The 21,368-nt window shown below is 35.2% G+C and overlaps 1 protein-coding gene across 2 annotated transcripts in view; it reads right to left on the bottom strand.

The window, feature by feature from the left end:
- Positions 1 to 21,368, bottom strand: part of RIMS2 (regulating synaptic membrane exocytosis 2) — a 566,417-nt gene that overhangs the window by 66,100 nt on the left and 478,949 nt on the right. For both annotated transcript variants that reach the window (XM_027131585.1, XM_027131586.1), the window contains one exon: positions 12,876 to 13,117. In XM_027131585.1, coding sequence (XP_026987386.1) covers positions 12,876 to 13,117 — 242 coding nt within the window. The remainder of the gene's footprint in view (positions 1 to 12,875; positions 13,118 to 21,368) is intronic.

Here is a 21,368-nt window from a genome sequence, read left to right as displayed (position 1 = left end):
GGGGTGGATGTAAAGATGAGCCAGACTAAGTTAGCATCTCCTGTGATATGCTTTCATGCTACGTGGTACATTTCCATCAAGTCAAACTTTGTAATTTTGACTAATTATTACTTTATTTATTTGTTAAGGCCTGTCTTTCCCACGGGAACATAAATACCATATGAAGAGGATCCCACTTAATATATACCATGGCGTCTGCCACAGAGTAGAATTTCAATAAATATTTATTAAATAACAATATGGGGACTTCCCTGGTGGCGAAGTGGTTAAGAGTCCACCTGCCAACCCGTGCAGTGGACACAGGTTCGAGCCCTGGTCCAGGAAGATCCCACATGCCGCGGAGCAACTAAGCCCGTGCGCCACAACTACTGAGCCGGTGCTCTAGAGCCTGCCAGCCACAACTACTGAGCCCACGTGCCACGGCTACTGAAGCCCACGTACCTAGAGCCCATGCTCCTCAACAAAGAGAAGCCACCACAATGAGAAGCCCGTACACCACAACAAAGAGTAGCCCCTGTTTGCCGCAACTAGAGAAAGCCCATGCGCAGCTACAAAGACCTAATACAACCATAAATAAATAAATAAATTAATTAATTAAAAAAACCAATATGTTAAGATGTTATAAGGTAGTGAATAGGAATGTCAGTTTTTTTTAAAAAGTCATACAATAAAAAGTTAGAAGGATTTGTCTACTTAGAGCAGCATCAGAGAGGAAAGATAGATTCTGCCTTAGTGTTTTTCATTCTATAAAGTCTGTGATACCAAAGAGGTTTCAAAGCCCAAGGGGCAATGAGCCAACACTCCTACCTTCTTCCATATGTTGAAAAAACAAATTATGATTACTCCTAGTAGAATTTTACATTGCTTAGCTAGGGCTTTATTACATTTCCAACAAATACCTGCAACTGTCTCTTTGGAAGTCTTCCTAGTGGGTAAGAGAAAAAGGACTCATCAAATAAAAAGCATCTAGTAGCTCCATATACCTATTCAGAGTGTACGGGAATTTCATTAAAAATGGCCTTTAACTTAAAATTAGATTTTTATGCTCTGTTTATACTTTGTGCTCAAAAACCTTAAAGCACTTAATTTTAATAAAATTAAAAGACTTCTTTTAATATGTGCTGCTTAGCTTACAATTAAACTCATTATGGTTTAGTTATTTATTGGGCCTTTACTGATCACTAGGATGTACAATCTAATCCTCTGGCTATTTACATCTTAAAATTATGTCCAATTACATTAAATAAAACCTACATTAAATTAAAAGTAGTTCCCTGAGAAACTTTTATTTTGAAGAGAATGTTTTTTTCCTCTTAATGATATGAAAAGAACTAATTATTAAAACATTCTGTTTGCAGCAGTGGGGTCACATAAAGAGTACCAGCTTTGAGTATATCTGCCCACCATACAAATTCTAAGTCTCAGTTTTCTAATATGTGAAATGAGGATGATAAATTATATATCTCAGTTTATGAAAATTAAAATGAACAAACTCATGCTATTGTTAATTATGTCTTTTTAATGACTGACAAGTTATTTTCTTAATTTTATATTAGAAAAAAAGCTTATATCTTAATAACTGGTATGTGTTCTTTGGTCAGATACTGTAAATTGTGAAAGTTAACTTTTATTTCCATTTTGCATTGACTCCCAGGAAGCATACAGGATGTAAATAATACATTAAAAAATATATCTAAAATATTTCTTGAATCTCCCCACTTTTCCATCTCTATCCACTATCATCATTTGTGATAGGCAGAATTGTCCCTAAAGATGTCCATGCACTATTCTCTGGAATCTATAAATACGTTACATTATATTGCAAAAGGCACTTTGCAGATGTAATTATGGTTAAGGAGCTTAAAACAGAGAGATACCCTGGATCATCTGAGTGGGCCCAATCTAATTACATGAGCCCTTAAAAGCAGAGAGCTTCCTCTGGCTAGAGAGATGCAGCCGAATGGGTACTCAGAGAGATTAGAAGCACAAGAAAGATTCAATGTGACATTGTCGGCTTGAAGATGAAGGGGGTCATGTGTCAAAGAAAATGGAAACCTTAGTCCTATGAAGGAAAGGAACAGAATTCTGCCAACAACCTGAATGAACTTAGAGAAAGAGTCTTCTCTTGAGCCTTCAAATAAAAGCCCAATACTGATGACACCTTGATTTTGGTCTTGTAAGACACAGAGAAGAGAAACCAGCCAAGATCACCTAGACTTCGGACAGAGTGGTAGATTTCCACTGTTTTAGGTAACTAAGTTTGTTTTTGGTAATTTCTTATGGCAGCAACAGAAAACTAATACACCATTGATTAGGCCTGCATCATCTCTGCTCTAAACTAATAAAACTGTCTCTTATTTTTGATCTCAAGTCTTTATTGACAAAATCTTTCCAGCTCTGATTGTCATGACCCTGCTCCAAATCCTGCAATAGCTCCCTACTGCCAACTCTACGGTCTGAACTATTTGGCCTGACATTAAGTTTTTTGTAATCTTGCCCCAACCTATATTGCTCGTGTCATCTCCCACTAAGTGTCAACTACTCTTTGCTCTGCTCATACAAAAACTGCATTTCCATGTCTCTGGGTCTAATGTTGCCCATGTCTGAAATATCCATGCCTATTCCCGGCATCTTCACAAGTTTAAACAACATTTAAAATTCAAGGCTCAGATCAACTGTCACCTTGGCATCAGTGTTGAAAGTAATCATTTCCACTGCTATATTAATGATAATATAATAATAATAATATTAACAATAACAGCTAAACTGTTAATTATATTAACAGTCGCAGCCACCATTTATTGAGAACTTGTTGGACAATGTTTTACATGCTTTCATAAGTGCGCATAACAACCTCATGAGGTAGGAAGACAGATTCCATTATTTATACAGCTGAGAATGGAGGTTTAGAGAGGTTAAGTAACATGCCCATGTAGCAGAGATGGGCTCTAGTATCTAAAACTTTAAAATCTCTTTTCTCCATTCTGTTACACTCCCTTATAGAATATTCTTTTTACCTCTTGCTTGTCCTCATCATGTTCCAATTTGCTTTATATTTACTCAAGCCTACAACTCATTTCTTCCAGTAGATTTTGAGATTGAGTATAACAGCTATGAGAGAGTGGGGACTCCATTTTGTTAAGTTTTGTCTTCCATAGCACCCACTAAGATGCCTTCCTTGCAAAGAGTGATAAAAATGTTTACTTAATGAGATGAATAAATGCATGGTAATGTCTGTGCTTTAGGGAAATTATTAAAATACCATAAGAATTCATTAGCAAATTTTTAATAATTTGATTAAGAGTATAATATTTAGGCTTGAGAAGGGATAATGAAAGATAATTTGTAGATGTAAGTGGATACTTCCTTAACAATATCTTTCAAGAGCTCTGTTATTCTTTCCATAAAAAATAATAACAAAACACTAGAATATGAGATGAGAAATAAGAAATATTTGACATATATTTATATGATCATTTATAGCTTTTAAAACTCCAGTGTTGCAGTTTAACATCTGGAGGAATATAGTTTTTTTCTTGTCTAGAACAAAGATGCACTGAATTGTTCATTCATTCATTCAAAAAAATATTGAGTATTTAGTAGATACCAGCTATCATCTTAGGTACCATAGATATAAAAATGAATGAGATATAGTTCTTTCCATCAAGGATCTGAAGTCCAATGGGATTCAGACAAATTCAAATAAGTTATATATAAAATGTTATTAATACACAGATGACCCTTAAGAATCTAAAAAACAGGTTTATATTTTTTTGCCATAAAAAATATTTTTCAACTCAACAACAACAACAAAATAAAGTCCAATTAGAAATTGGGTTTCTATACACTAATAATGAACTATCAGGAAGGAAAAATTAAGAAAGCAATCCCATTTACAATTGCATCAAAAAGAATAAATTACCTAGGAATAAATTTAACGAAAGAGGTTAAAGGCCTGTGCATTGAAAACTATTAGACGTTGGTGAAAGAAACTGAGGAAGACACAAATAGATGGAAAGATATTCTGTGCTCATTGATTGGAAGAATTAATATTGTTAAGATGTCCATACTACCCAAAGCAATCTACAGATTCAATGCAATCTCTATCAAAATTCCAATGGCATTTTTCACAGAAATAAACAATCCTAAAATTTGTACGGAACCACAAAAGGCCCTTCAAATAGCCAAAGCAAACTTGAGAAAGAAGAACAAAGTTGGAGGCATCACACTCTCTGACTTCAAATTATATTACAAAGCAATAGTAATCAAAATAGTATAATACTGGCATAAAGACAGACACATAGATCAATGGCACAGAATAGAGAGCCAAGGAACAAACCCATGCATTTTTGTCAATTAATTTACAACAAAGGAGCCAAGAATATACAATGGGGAAAGCACAGTCTCTTCAATAAATAGTGTTGAGAAAACTGGACAGCCACATGCAAAAGAACAAAACTGACCACCATCTTACACCATACAGAAAAATTAACTCAAAGTGGATTAAAGACTTGAAGGTAAGACCTGAAACCATAAAACTCTTAGAAGAAAACACAGTAAGCCCCTTGACATCCATATTAGCAATGATTTTTTGAATTTGATACCAAAAGCAAAGGCAATAAAAGCAAAAATAAACAAGTGGGACTACATAAAACTAAAAAGCTTCTGCACAGCAGAGGAACCGTCAACAAAATGAAAAAGCAACCTACTGAATGGGAGAAAATATTTGCAAATAATATATCTGATAAGGGGTTAATATCCAAAATACATAAAGAACTCTGAGAACTAGTAGTAAAAAACCCAAACAATTCAATTTAAAAATGGGAAAAGGATCCGAAGAGACATTTTTTCAAAAGAACATACAGATGGCCAACAGGTACATTAAAACATGCTCAACATCACTAATTGTCAGGGAAATGCAAATCAAACCCACAATGAGAATATCACCTCATACCTGGTAGAATGGCTATTATCAAAAAGACAAGAAATAACAAGTGTTGGTGAGGATGTGGAGGAAAGGAAACCTTTATACACTGCTGGTGGGAATGTAAATTGCTGCAGCACCTAAAGAAAACAGTATGGAGGTTGCTCAAAAAATTAAAAAGTAGAGCTACCATATAATCCAGCAATTCTACCTCTGGGTGTTTATCTGAAGAAAATGAAAACCCTAACTTGAAAAGATATTTGTACTCCATGTTCACTGCAGCATTATTTATAATAGCCAAGATAGGGAAACAACCTAAGTGTCAACTGATGGATGAATGGATAAAGAAAATGTGATACACACACACACACACACAATTCAACCATAGAAAAGAATGAAATCTTGTCATCTGTGAGAACACGGATGGACCTTCAGGCTTATGCCAAGTAAAATAAGTCAGACAGAGAAAGACAAATATCATTCTGTTTGATATACATATGGAATCTTAAAAAAAACCAGAAAGCACTAAGCTCATAGATACAGGGAACAGACTGGTGGTTGCTAGAGGCCAGGCGGAGGTATTGGTAAAATGGGTGAAGGGATTCAAAAGGTACAAACTCCCAGTTGTAAAATAAACAAGTCATGGGAATGTAATGTACAGCATGGTGACTAATAATAATGTTGTAATAATAATACTGTATTGCATATTTGAAAATTATTAAGAGATTAGATCTTAAAAGTTCTCATCCCAAGAAAAAAAATCCTGTAACTATATAAGGTGATAGGTGTTAACTAGACTTATTGTAGTGATCATCTCACAACATATACAAATACTGAATCATCATGTTGTGCACCTGAAACTAATATAATGTTGTATGTCAGTTACACTTCAATTAAAAAAAAAGAAAATGGGCAAAGGACTCAAATATACATTTCTACAAAGAAGATACACAAACAGCCAATAAGCTCATGAAAAGATGCTCAATATCACTAATCATTAGGGAAATACAAATCTGAACTACAGTGAGAGACCACCTCCACTTCAGTAAAAAGAAAATTATAAATTATGTATTTACTTTTAGAAAACATAAAATACATACAAATATTTTAAAAGATTAAAATGCAATAAATATTTGCAAATCATTATTTCCAGTGGTAAAATAAGGCTTTATGCTCTCAAGAAAAATGTTTGAAGTAATGGACATTATAGTTTTTAAAAATATTGGTTTGCTTACAAAACTGCTTCCTCTTTTTCCTGAGCACTCCCTAGACTACATTTCCCAACCTCCCATTCTCTAGCATCAGCCTTGTGACTGAGTTGTAGCCAATGAAATAAAGGCAGAAGTGACTTCATTATTTCCAAATCTTGCCCATAAAAACTTCCCATGTGCTGGCTGAATACAGAGCGCCCCAAGGCCCTAGAAGACGGTAGAGCCACGAGATGAAAAGAGCCTCAAACTCTGAATGACCAGAGGGCAGGCCACCGGCCCACTGGGAATAACTGCATTGGACTGACATTTGCTCAATGAATGAACTTCTTTTGTACTAAGTTTTCAAGGTTTATATTTTATTGCAGCTGGTACTATGTCAGCTACTAAATAGAGCAACTCGAAGGTGTGCTTCCAAATTCAGTTTTCTCATACTTAGCTTTAATAATGTCATAGTTGAAAAAGAACTTCATAACAAAAACACCATAGATCATATAAAGTATAAATGTAGGGTAAAGTTCATTGTTAATAATAGTGGATATAAATTTGTATTTTATTAATTTTCCTGAGAACTTAGGATTTTTTAGTGACTTCTTGTCAGATCTTAGAGTGTCACTTTGTTTATTTCATCAGTGGCTAACGAAAAGCCTGACTAGGAGTAGAAGTTTCAGAACTACATTTTTGTGTAGTTGCAGTATTAGTATCACACTTAATCCAGTTTCATTGCAGGAATCTCTGTGAGCCTCTTGCCCATTTTCTTGTGGTTAAGGAAACTAACACCTCCAGAAAGGCATGCAACACCTGACTGACATCCAGACCAACTGAGAAAACTAGGGTGAAGCCATATATTAAATATGGTAGTGCTTAATTTCTTTTTTGTCTTTTAGATTAAAAGGAAAAATAAGTTCTACCATTTTCGTTCCATCCTCCAGAGAACTTCATCATGAACCCCAAAGGAGTACATGGGCCTTTAATCGGAGATCACTATATTTGATACTATACCAGACACTGAGAAGGATGTACAAAATAAGAAAAAACAGTCTAGCCAAGAGATAGACAAATACATAAATGATTACCGTTACTCAGTATTATAATTAGAGGAAGTATAAAGTACTGGGTGAGCTTAGAAGTTACTACAAGATGAAAAGAGCAGAGATTCCTGAGTGGCCACAGGTTATAACAGCTGATCTCTACTTAAGCTCTGGATCCGAAGCTCTCTCACCCACTCAGTTGTTCCCACAAGTATCCCCTCTCATTAAAAAACCAAAACTCTTTGATCTATTTCTTCCAAGCTATAGTCCTATTTTTTTATTTCCCTTTTTATAAAAAATCCTAGAAATTGTTTTTATTTGCACACAGTAGTCACTAATCATATGTGCCTACTTAAAATTATATAAATTAAAAATGTAAAAAAATTTAAAATTCAGTTACTCAGTCACACAAGTCACATTTCAAGTGCTCAATAGCCACATGTTGGTTGTATGGTAGCCACATGTTGGCTACCATATTGCATTGGATAATGCAGATATAGAGCAATGCCAACACTGCTAAAAGTTCTATTGGACAGTGCTGGTCTAGACTATAACAGAATAATTAAGAACAAAGTCTCCAGATCTATACTGCCTGGATTTAAATCCCAACTTCGACCCTTAACTAGTTAAGTAAACTTGGGGAAGTTACTCCCCTTCTGCCTACTTTGATTCCCTCATCTATAAAGTGAGGGTAATGGTAATTAATTCTTGCTCCATAACATTGTAAGATTTAAATGATTTACATGTAAAGTGCTTAAAACAGTGCCTAGCACATGAAAGTGCTCAATAAGTATTAGGTGTTCTAATTTTTATTCTTGAAATTATTCTCAGGGACTCTACTTCACCTCCCATTTTTGTTAACCTGCTCCAATCAGGCTTTGTCCACCATCGCAAGGTTTGTCAAGGTTTACCAAATTCCTCCATCTTGCAAAATCCAATGGTCAACTCCCAATCTTCATCTTATCTGAACTACAAGAAGCATTTGACAGAGATGATCAGCTTTCTTAAAATATTTTCTTCCTTTGGTTTCCAAGATACTATATTCTTCTTTTTCATTTTCTTTAATGGCTGCTCTCTCTTAAGTTTCCTTTAATGGACTCTCTTCCTGATATCTAAATGTTGGCATATACCAGGGCTCTGTCTTTAGTTTTCCTCTTGATTCAAGTTACACAAAGTAATATTATCTAGTGCCATGGCTTTAAATATTACCTGCTGATTACTCCCAAATTACATGCTTAGCCTTGACCTAATATGGATGCATATCCAGCTAACCATATAATGACTGTCCTTAGACGTCTCATGGGCATCTCAAAATTGACATGTCTAAAATAGAATTCCTGATTCCCCATAAGGCTGAATTTGCTATTTATAGCTTACATCTATAAAATGATTTTTAAGTTCTGAAAGCATTTTCTTATACATTTAAAGTATTATCTTTATAAAAACTCTGTTAGGACAGCAGGTGTTAAATACAACTGTCAGATGAACATTCTATGACTCAGATATGTTGGGCAGGTTTTTTTTTTTTTTTTTTTTTGCGGTACGCGGGCCTCTCACTGTTGTGGCCTCTCCAGTTGCAGAGCACAGGCTCCGGACGCGCAGGCTCAGTGGCCATGGCTCACGGGCCCAGCCGCTCCGCGGCATGTGGGATCCTCCCGGATCGGGGCACGAGCCCATGTCTCCTGCATCGGCAGGCGGACTCTCAACCACTGCGCCACCAGGGAAGCCCCTGGGCAGGTTTTCTTAAGAGGCCATATTTGATATCTTATATAACCCAGAGTAAGCAATAGCATCCAAGTCTCCTTATTCACCCTATGTGCTTTCTACAAGGTTGTGATGTTTAGCAAGATATATTTAAGCTTTAAAAATGGTGAGTTTCCGCTCAACAGTCAAAGAAGGATACAAAATAGCCTGGGAAAAGAAGAGAGATATGACTTAGCTACTATGTGTATTAACCAACATATCTTTATAAATGGTTTCCCCTTCATCAATTATTGTTTATGTATGATTACTGATCCTACATAATCATAATCCAGAATAATTTTGACATTCTTTAGAAAGATACCATTTTGCTGAGTTTTCTACTCTTCAGAAGTCAAGTAAGCAGTCTTTATCTGGTCTTGAAATCCATACTGGTAAAATGATATTTACTTTTACAATGAGTATCATTTTAAGAAGTTGAAGATATTATGGTATATCATTAATTAAATGATAACTATAAATTAATTACATGCAGATCTCCATGCAAAGGCCAGAAAAATCAAAACAAAGGATCTATTGTAAGATGCAACATCATAAATCCATTCATTGTTTTAGATAATGTTATCATATGATCAAAGAGTTTAGGTATTAAATTTGAAGATTTCAGTTTTAAACACTGTTAGAGCTTGTTACTGCATTTTTAAGAAAAGAAAACATAAAAACCTTACTTGAGACATATACACAGAAATACAGAATTTAGAAACCCACTGGAAGTTTGGAGTCCAGTAATTACAAAACAATCTCTGTTGGCTATTCTACAGTTAATCTCTGGCTTTAAAATGAGAGATATTCTGAATTCTATTGTCAATGTAGGTCGAAGCTATACGTTGTGTACGTAGGAATGCAACTGCACATTTTAAGAGTGATCAAAAATTTAACAATTATAATGTTACTGAATATAAATGTAGACAACAACAAAAAGGAACACGTTATTTTCTGCTATGCTATATACATAAGAAGGGGCTATATGATATAACAAAGAACTAAACTACATTTCTTAAACCTGCTAACATCACAGTGTTTTTGACAATAAAAATCAAATCAGTGTATGGTCAACAGATCTCTATTTTTAAATAAAAATATTGTCAAAGAAAGATATATGGGATATTAATGCCAAAACTATGAAGACATGAAATTGATCATTGAGAAATATTGACCATCTTCTTCAAACGTTCTATACTCTTAGCTTCTGTGATACTACTCTCTCAGAGTGTTTGTCCTTTCTTCATGATAATTTCTTCTTGGTCTTCATTGGCTCCTGTTCCTCTGTCCAATTCTAAAAGGTTAATCTTCCACAGAGCACTGCCTTCACCTACTGCTCTTTTATCTGCAGTGTTCTTCTTGGGCAGTCTCACTCATGTTCATGGTTTCAAGCAACCTCTAAACGTTATAACTCCCAGATTTATGTCTCTGGTTCTGACACAAGCTTTAGAAGAGTTTATTTAAATACGTTCTAGACATTTCTACTTGGATGTTCCATAGATATCTCAGATTCAAAGTATCCTAAATTGACACCTCTCCTTCTCCCAACCTATTCCTTCTTTTATACTTCCAATATCCATTAATAGCACCACAACCATCCATCCAGGGATGTTAAGCCAGAAATATGGGGATTACCTTAGAATCTTCTCTCCTTCACCTCCCCACATCCGACCCATGAATAAATTGGGTGACTGACTACTAATTTTGCTTGTTAACAATCCCCTGAATTTATCAACCCCTCTCTATCTTTATTATAACTGACAACTCACTTAGTTCAGGATCTTATCTCTTATCTGAAATATTGTACTATTCTGCTAATTCATCCTAAAATCCTCTTTACCAGATGCTGACTTAGGTTTACTTCTTTATTGCAGCTCCACTAGATATAAGCTCCAAGAGAAGGATCTCGTCTTGTCCATGTTTTCTTTAAAATACAGCATATGGTAGATGCTCAAAAAATATTTGTTAGATAAGTAAATGGCTGCCTGAATGGCCTACAAAATATATATTATGCAAATCTATCCATATCAATTCTCTACTGAAAACCCTTTAAAACTTCCTATCACCTACAAATTAATATGATCTATGAGACTCTCCATGACCTATCGACCTTGCCTCTAGCCACATTCAGTCCAAAATTTTTTGTTAAAATCACATCTATTTCCTATCATTCCTGTATATGTAATACTTCCATTCCTTTGTCATTACGGTTTCTATCTGGAACACCTTTCTAATTGTCCTTTACCTGGTTAGCAATCACTCTTTTTTCAGGCCTTGGATCAGGCAACATCTCCTCCAGGTATTCACTCCTGGAATTCAAACAATCCTCCTCTGAGCGCTCAGCACACTTTCTATGTAATTCTAGTTTTACCACTGACATAGGATCTTGAAGCAATCTGTTGAAGTATCTATCTTCTACTAGAGTATAAGCAACTCAGGTTATAAATGATTTCTTATTCATCTGTGTTCTCCATGTGCCTGGCACATAGTAAATGCTCAAACCCCTGAATGAATAGAATTATTTATTTCATTTAATACCACATATTCTCTAACTTGTAGTTTTATCAGTGCCTATTTTAGGTTCTTCATTTTTTAGATTAATAGACTTTTTTTAGAGCAGTTTTGGGTTTACAAATGTTTGTAAGTTTTAAAGAGAAAAATGCAATAAATAAAGTTCTAACTGTGAGAGAAAAAAACCTCTCAATTTCAAAAGGCCAACATCTATCATTTTAGCACAACACAGTTAATTATGTGTAAATGCTAGCAATTTAAAAAATCCTTTAAATATGATCTCTATGTCCATAAATTAAATTTCTAATTCTATGTTAAAATACAAAGTAACATTTTAAAACACCAAGTGAAAAATTACTCTAACATAATCACATGAAATATAGTAAGTTACAACCAGGATATAAGGAATGCCATCAAATAATTATTTCAAAATAATACTATTATATAAGGCTCAAATTCCAGAATCACTGTTACAGTTTGTAAAACCAAGGTTAGCCGGGTCCAGGAATTAACATATCCTTAAATTCTTTTGTGCTGTAGATTTACGCCCTGGCTTCTCTGTACCAGAACCCTAGTATTCAGGCACAAATGAGATTTAATCCATTTGCCTATAATTTATTTGCTGTAAAAGAAACACCATATTATATGCTTTTGTTTGTGTGTTAAGTAGAAGATATGCTATTATTTCCAAGATACCAGGGACTTAATGCTTAATTATCAACACCCATTTGAAAAAAGCCATTGCTTTGACTCACAAATTTCTTAATTACTAACAGTGGCTTTTCTGAGTAGGAGTGTGGTATCTAATTTATTTTTGCAGATGTGATTCGAGACTGAATTTTAAAGTAGCAAAGCTTTGAGTATCTTCCCTGTCAGCAGAAAATTCCTCCATCCCTGCTGCTGGAGAATATTGCTGCTTGAAGTGTTAACAGGGAAATAAAAACTGCAGTGAGAAAATTGATACAACTGGTAAATGCTGCTTACAAACTGAAAAAGAAGTTAGGCTGTCAGCAATAAATGAAGTATATTATTCACACAAAATACGTGGCGTCATCTTCATCACGGTAACTTGCTGGGAGGGGAAATTAACTTGGCTGGTTCCAACTTGAGGAACCTAAAGAAAAGTAAATATCTCACAGATCAGAGTACCTTTACAGAGGACCAGCAACTGACAATCAGGAGGACCACAGCCTAACTCCTCTCTGAGGAGAAAAGACGTTAAGTGCATTTCAAGAACAGTAACCAAGGTTCACTGAGAAGCAGGTTCACTGATCACTGAAAAACAAAGTCATTGTTATATTTTCGGAAAAGTTAACTAGTTTAAAATATGCCCCTTTCCTTCTGGAACATGTCATCATCTACACATTACTGAGACAGAATAAATAAGAGAAAAGAATATGTATTTTAATTAATTACAACTCAATTAGGAAGTCAAAAGAGTAACATAAAAATGCCTACCCGTTTGGCTGAGCTGAGAAGCACTGCGGCTTTTCCGGGAGAGACCAACAATAGCTACCATTTTGGCCCCAATGCTAGAGCGCCGCTTTTTGCTGCTGGTGCCCAAGGCGCCCACTGCAGTGTCAGACTGGCTGCCATCATTCTTCTCCAGCGAGCACATGTCTCCGCTGATGCTGGTGCTTTTAGTCATGTTCTTCCCTGAGATGCCCATTTGTCTGCTTTGCATTTTGGATGTAAAGACACTGTAGGCCGATGGATCATTAAAAGTGAGGACAAGAGTAAAAAGGAAAAGACAGAAAAGGTATTTTAGATGAAATATCTGGAGTATAATTCAATTATATCATTAGTGGGACATATTTTAGGACTCAAAAATTTTCAAATACCATGGTCTTGAATGGGTTTTACTATTCAGGGCCAACCTTAACGTAACTATCCAAGATCAGACGTGATTTCCTTTCTGCTTTCAAAGAAGGCACAGGTTTGCGTGGTCACAGGAAAAAAATATTTGCGAAAAATCAGTGGGCTCATTTAAAAGAATATGCTGTCCTGCAAGAGCAATACACTTTGAGGCAGCCATATAACATATGAAAGAAGTTTCCAAAGCATTCTTCTCGAATTTGCTTTACTATAGCTTTCAAAGAGAAATTTGATGAGTGGGGAAATTTTACAAAAAATGGCAAAAATTACAGCTTCTATTGCCAAGAGTGGCTCTTTCAGTTTTCTCATTTTATTAATAAGATTTTTCTAACAGCTGTTAAATTTTCTAACAGGGATTGATGTTTTCATTAGTTTTGAATTAAAAATAATTTATTTCACTTTACACTTTCATATACTGATATAAGTTTATATTCCAAAAATGAAGAAAAGATTTTCCTCTTGTATTCATTTGAAAGAAAGAAACATTACCAGTTTTCTAGACAATATGGTCAGAAGGCAATAATCTTTTAAACATTTTAAAATGTTTAAAATATTTTTTCCCCTCTATCCTAGAGTAAAACCTACTGAAAGGTTAGGACCAGGGATCAAACCTGGGCCCCCGGCAGTGGAAGCATGGAGTCCTAACCACTGGACCACCAGGGAATTCTCAACACATGTTACCTTTATTAACCTATGTTCGTTTCCTCCAAGTATTTAAGAGGGAAAAGACTCAGTATGAAATTTTTAAAAAAGACAGTAAATTGTACTGTTCACATTACTTCACATTAGTTTTAAGAAGAAATGAGGCATAAATAAACAAGAGAGAAAGAGAGGAGACAGTGTATAACACTTCCACAATGCCCCAAATCAATCATTTCCAAGCTTGTTTAATTTTGCTATTCTTCAATAAGCAACTATAGAGTAAAGTAGAAAGAGTTTTGGAGGCAACAGATGGGGGCTTAAATCCCAGATTTGCTGCTACTTAACTGACTTCCTTTAGAAATGTTAATTGCTCTACTTGACCCTCAGGTTCCTCATTTATAAGAGAATATCTTATTGTACTTTCTTATATTAAAGAATAGGGATAATATGTCCAAAGTAAAAATTCAGTAAATAAAAATTAATATTAGGGAATATAGACAATAGATAAAATAAGGTTAAAGCCCTTCAACATGTATTATATATGTAAATACTTAACAGCATCAATAGAAGTGATATTTATAATTATAAATTTTAAAACTTCTGAGATTCAAATGTCTAAACTGGTTTTTCATATAGCCAGCACTATGTAATGGAGAGTGGACTATACTGGGAGCCAGGAAATCTGGGTTTGATCTTTGGCTTTACTGACTGATCTTGGGAGAGTTGTTTTCCTTTCTGGAACTTAACTTCCTCATTTAATAAATGAAAAAACCTAAGTAAAGCACTAAGCGGAATGGGAAACACATAAGAGCTCCCAAAATTATTCTCTTCCTCCTTCTCCTTATTATTATCACCACCACCAGCACCATCATCACCCATTAAGCATCCATTAAACATGCTGAACTGGAATATCTATAAGGTCCCTTTTAACTACGAAACATTTTGCTCCCCAAGTATCTCTTGTTTCATGGATTCTGGGCAAATGAACATAAAAATGCAACATATGACTTCTATGGTATGCTATCGTCAGAAAAGGCATGGCATAGTCTAGGAAAGTCAAAGTTTAGTTGAGACTAAGACTTTCAAAATAATATGTTCCGTAGTCTCGATAACTAGTACTCCTGTCATGTAGGAATTTTTACCCCAAACATACTTTTCTAAAAGAACCTCCTAATCTACTGCCTACCAAGGAAGTCAAAGATAGACTCTCAAAATATTGTACCTTGTGATTTTTGCATTTTAATTATCATGGTTGGATATAAGGGCATAAAGAACTTGGCCAAAATTAAGCAGGATATAATAAAATACTAACTGAATGGATAAATCAGATTATAGATAAGTATTTTAATGACCATTTGGTTTTAAAGAAGTATACTTCTCTTCAACCTAACAACTTTGATAATGCATTATCTACAAAAAAGGTTACTAAGTTTTGTAAAATGGTTCTACTTCTCATCTCCTTGAAGCTTAGAGATCACCAGGGATGAGTTTACGAGTAGTTGCTCTCCAGTGCTGTGTTTTGAAGAGACGGAGACTGAGGCTAGGCTATCACTACTGGTTTCCTTTACTTTCCTCACTTGGACATCACCTAAAACTATAAGCAAACAATACTGCAAGCAAACAAGCTATCAGCCAACATTTTAATAGTTTTGTGACTCTTTATTTAAGGAATACTTTGTAGTAAAGAATCTGTAAACATGGGCGATCATTTGGAATGCTTAGTGTAGTTAAGAAAGCACAGACCCATTCATTACATTATCAATTACTTTAAAAGAGAAATTTTGTAAGGGTCTGGTAATATGGTAACTTTCCAATACTGCTGGTGGTAGTACCAATGACAGATTTCTGAAGGGCAATATGGCAATATGTATCAAAAGCATTTAAAAAACATGCCTACCCTTTAACCTATTAATACTACTTTTAGGACTTATCCTAAGGGAAAACGGCAACGTTCATAGATTTAGCAAGAATGGTATTTACTGCAGAACTGATTACAATAGTAAAACACATACATACACATGGTAAAACTCCATAAATGTCCAACAGTAGAGGGTGTTTAAGTAAGTTATGTTCATCAATAAAATAGAATGTACCTTTGAAAATGCTGTTGTAAATAAATATTTATTGACGTAAAATATGTTCTTGATATGGGAGAAAGGGTAAGAGGAAGCAGGTATCTGCAACTTAGCTTTGGCTGGCACACATACCAAATAGGGATTTACCCTACTACTAGGGGACACAGGTAAATTCAAATCCCAGAGTGACACACTGTCACAAACAAACAAACGAAAAGAAATTCATATACAAAGAAATGAACATCTCTTGATAAACTGGGTAGTTCAGGAAACCTGGATTCATAGATGATCTACTAGTTATCTGCACAAGAGGGGAATTAAGGGAATATAAAGAAAAATAAAATATGTTCAGGATGTTTATGTTCTTTGGGAAAAAAAGTGTCATAGCAAGAAATCTAAAGGATGTACTGTGAACAGCATGCTAAAAGTAAATAGTTTTAATTTTCTCTGGTTGGTAGTTATGCTTTTTATTTCTATTTTGTTTTTTCCAAAATGAACATAAAAGGTATTGGTAACAAGAAAAAAATTAAAACAATCAGACAAATGAAAAGAGCAATCAAGGACGAAAACAGGCCAAATAATTCAATTTGCATAGTTCATTCCATGGGCTAAATGTGTACCATGGCTTTCAAGCTAATTCTAAGAGATTACTACACAATAATACTGGGCATTGATATAGGATGCTCAATTCCAGAAAGAAACACAGTGTTTCCACATTTCTAAATATTGTTTTATGCATGTTTTCTAATTTTTGGCATTAGAAAAATAATGAAGAACTTTATATATTTAGTATTCTTGAAATGTGTAAAATTGCCAATACAAGTGATTTATTTTATGACATGATTGTAGTTGTTGAAAGTTGTACCCCAAAATATTTTTTAAAGGGCAAATCTAGTATCACCTATCATTGGGAGAAAGGTAATGAAAGGCAGGTAAAATATTTGTAAATATTCTCCAAAGACTTAAATAGCATATTTACGGGATTATAGGAGCTATGTGATTAAGCTAAATGAAGTTTATAGGCCAAAAGTATTTTTAATAGGTTTGAATGAATAGAACTGAGTAGTCTAGCTGTTAAGATAAACAGCAAACACAGGACAAACTCTGAGTTTGTGAGAGTATGAGCATAAGAGTAACACTGTAAATAAAATATACAGTCATGAAAAAATATTTCATCTTATTGAGAGCTGGGAAGGTGGTTACGAGAGAACCTGCCCAAGGAATTAGAGACTAGAGTGACACAGAATTTTATGAATAAAGTATAGAGGGCCCAGCAGCTCATACAATGGAGTATGAGAACTTCAGCACAGGGGCAGAAAAGACACTTGAGTAGGACTATTTATAACATCTTAGGCTAGTAAGTGGTGCTAGAGAGGGCTTAGAGGGCTTAAAAGTTAGAAGACAATAGGAATAATGACAGAGGAGGAAAAAACCCAGTGAGACTGGCCAAGTTCCCAAACATTATGCCACCTTGAAAGACTTAATTCCCTTTCCTTCCCATTCCTGTGTTTCTGGAGGCAGATGCCAAGAGCTCACTGAATACCTGTCACTATGATCACTCAGATTCGATTGCACCAGTTGCCAGCATTGAGTGGAGGTCTGGATTTCGAGTGCGATTCCTTGAATTCTGGCATATTCCTTATGGGAGGGGGGAAGGGAGGGTAACAAACCCTGCTCCCATCTAAAGTTCACCTCACTAAACATTTTCTCTACATTAAATGTTATTTCTTTCCTAAAATGTGGAGTTTGAAATTATTATGATTCTATATTACAATTTAATAAGCTATATTTCCATTTACTCAAATGACCATCTACAGGTTTCGGCTAGTAAAGTAGTAACCATTTATTCAAATGTTTATTGAATATATATCCCCACAAATATAGGGATACAAAAATGGTATGACACAGTCCCTTTTAATTAATGTACTGGCAAATATATCAGCATGTAAAATGCAAATATAGCTGCATAAGAATGTGGTTTTAGCTTATAACTGAAATTCCAATGACCAGCTCTAACGTCAAGAAACCCTAATTAAGTTAAACATTCAAGAAAACATCTCTCTCTGAAGAGTATATAAAAACTGAGTTTCTCATGCTAATTCTTTGATTGCCGGAGATGACACGAATTTAAAATTTAGTATTTTTAACATTACTGCAGGTACTGTATATAAATGCATTCTATTAACATACTATAATGTATTATTATAGTATCTAAATGTGTTGGAGGGTATGTGCGTGTATGTCTATGTCACAAAGTTGATGTCCAGAGTTAGGGAAGAATATTTAGCTAATCAATAAATTATTTTTTGTCAAAAACATCTGCCTTGATTATAGTTATTAGTAATGAAACTGTTTAAATGTTCCTTAGTCTTGGGTCTCATGATAGGAAGCAGCGCTTTGCTGGTTACAGAGCAGGTCACTGCACACTTAGGATAGTTTAAGGAGCACCAAGAAGGCCGGTCATCTCCAAAACTCCTTTCCCAACAGCTGGCTAATGCCTAAAATGCCACTATATTAAAGATTTCTTTAAGAAAAAAAGCTATTTCTTATTTTTAGGTTTGCTCCCTTTTAACATTTTGCTCCCTTTAACGATCAACTCCCAGGATTTGATCGTTCATTTAAAAGATATTTGCTTTGTACCTACCATGTGGCAGGCACTGTTCTTGGAGTTAGATATACAACAGAGAAAAAAAGAGAATGTCCCTGCCTTCATGGAGCTTTCCTTCCTATTGTTGTAGGGAAAGACAATAATTAAGTAAATAAATGCAACTTCAGATAGTGATAAGTGATCTGAAGAAAATAAGATAGAATACAGTGGTAACAAGGGACAGGAAGTGGGGGAGGGACAACATTAAATGGGGTGGTCAAGGAAGGCCTCTGGGCAGAGGAGACAATTGAGCTGAGTATTGAATGATGAAGCCAGTCACGCTGAGAAGAGTATTCGAAACCGAAAGGGGGGCAGCTGCACACACCAAGGGGTAGAAGGAAGCTTGGCTGTTGGAGGAAATTTATAAAACCAGTGTTAACTGAAGTGAAGGTGAGGATACTAATATAAGGGGAGGTCAAGACAGGATAAGGCCTGAATGTGTTGGAATAAATACATGTCCTGTACTGCTTACCCTTAACTGCCTATTCGGATACTATAGCAGAGCGGCCCTAAGTCTGAGAACATTGCAGAGTTGGTTGCACCAAGAGCCCTGGGATCCAGCCCAATATTTTACCTCTAAATATATCATTAATGGACATTTTGGAGACAACATAATTACCTTCTTTAAACAGTGACAAATTTATAAAGGCTAGATCATTAAAGGAATAAGAAGATTGCTTTATTAATTGAGCATTCATAAATCCATTTAAACTCTTAGGTCTACCTATCTATCTATCTACCTATCTATCTATCCATCTATCTACCTACCTACCTACCTATCTATCTATCTTTACTATCTCTTGAATTTATAAGTTCTCCATCAAATCATTGAATAACAGATCCCATCCCTGCCATGAGTTTGAAGAAACTTACTTTAAGGAAAAATTTTAAACTTTATAGATCAAAAGTGTATGTTTCTCTCTCTGCCTATCACACAGTGATTGGGTTTTTGACTTGTTGAGACAAATGAAATGTTAGTGGAAGTGCGTCCTAGCACTTCTGCGGAGAAGCATTTAATCGGTGGTGTTCAACTCCAACTTCTCTTTCCCTCTGCCCCTGGGACTGTGAAAGACAGGGCCTCTATCAGACTAAGCCCCTGAGTGACTATAATGGACAGAAATGAACTTTTGTTGATTAAGAATTAATTCTTAATTGATTGATTAGTTGATTAAGAATTAGTTGATTAGTTGAATCAATTAGTTGATTAAGAATTAATCAACTTTTGTTGATTAAGAATTCAGGGTTGTTTATCACAGCAGCACACTTTAATATGTCTTGAGTAACAAAGTCAGGAGAGACTGGCTATGGAAAAATCAATTAGGAGTTTATAGCAATAATACTGGGAAAGTAAATAAGAACTTAGGCTGCTGTACTGCTATTACTAATAGAAAGCAAAGATTAGTGTAAAAGTTATCTGGAAGGAAACTTCTATACAGCTTAGCATCTGGACCTGGGAATAAGATATAATCATAGTTCAAATTAGTAAGCATTTACCATATTCCAGAGGCTATTTCAAGTGCTTTATATGAATTAACTCATGTAATCCTCACAACAACTCTTAAAGAAAACTGAGATCCTTAGAGAGTATAGTGTTTGCACAGGTGGTACTGATTTAGGAAATGATCAACACCAGAATCAGTGGAATTTCCTGATGGAAAGGCTGAGTAAGAGGAGGCTGTCCACTCAGGCCAAGTGTTCAAGGGAATAGTCAGGGCTCGACAGATGGAGTCAGTAAGTATTTGTTGAACAGGAGAGGACAGATGAAGCTAGGATGGCCTAAGTAGGCAAGCCAAGAGTGTAAAGAGAGAGAAATGAAAAAGGTTGAGAAGACAGTCCAAGAAATACTTATATTTTAAGATTAGGAAAAAGAAGAGTGACTGAGGTGAATAGAGATGCATTCTCAGAAATAAGAAAAATAGAATAGGGTTAAATTCCACAGAAGACAAGAGACGAACGAGGTTCAAGAAAGTTGAACCTTTCAAATGATGCAGAGTTAATTAGCAGGAACATTTAAGAAAAGCTATGGATTTAGAGGTTTAGAGGGCACAATTTACCTTTAAGAAAGCAGCTACTGAAATAGAGAAATTCCTATTGAAATAGAGAAATTCCTTCGAGATGGAGAAAACGTTTTTTAAAAACTCAAGTGAAAGAGTTTGATTTAAAACATTAAATTTTTATGCTGTGAGGAATTTTATTAAAGGGGAATAGAAGGAACCCATCTGTATATCTGTTTAATAAAACTGTCTTATCACAATTTCTAGATCCAAAACTACACGGGTAATGGTTTACCAGAAAAGTTTCTTTTACTCATTGGTCCTCCTTTTCCTAACTTAGCAAATGAGGAGGTTAAAGATCATTGTTAAGGTACTTTTAACCTCCAAATTTTTATGACTATAATACCCCTGTTAATGTGGTTTTAAAAATTAATCTCTTTGAAATTTTAAGGTTTCTCCCATTGCGGAGCACAGGCTCCAGACGCGCAGGCTCAGCGGCCACGGCTCATGGGCCCAGCCGCTCCGCGGCATGTGGGATCTTCCCCGACCGGGGCACGAATCCGTGTCCCCTGCATCAGCAGGCGGACTCTCAACCACTGCGCCACCATGGAAGTCCTCTTTTTCTTTTTAATTCAGCTTTGCCTATTGTTCCCCACGATTTCCCTTGATATATGTATTTTAAGCAATAACATGTCTCCCTTCACAAGTTTCCAGAATT

The sequence above is a fragment of the Aethalodelphis obliquidens genome, unplaced genomic scaffold, assembly GCF_003676395.1.
Source record: "Aethalodelphis obliquidens isolate GAN/ISIS:26980383/991018 unplaced genomic scaffold, ASM367639v1 scaffold39, whole genome shotgun sequence".
Taxonomy (NCBI): domain Eukaryota; kingdom Metazoa; phylum Chordata; class Mammalia; order Artiodactyla; family Delphinidae; genus Aethalodelphis; species Aethalodelphis obliquidens.
This window is presented reverse-complemented; position numbering and strand designations above follow the sequence as displayed.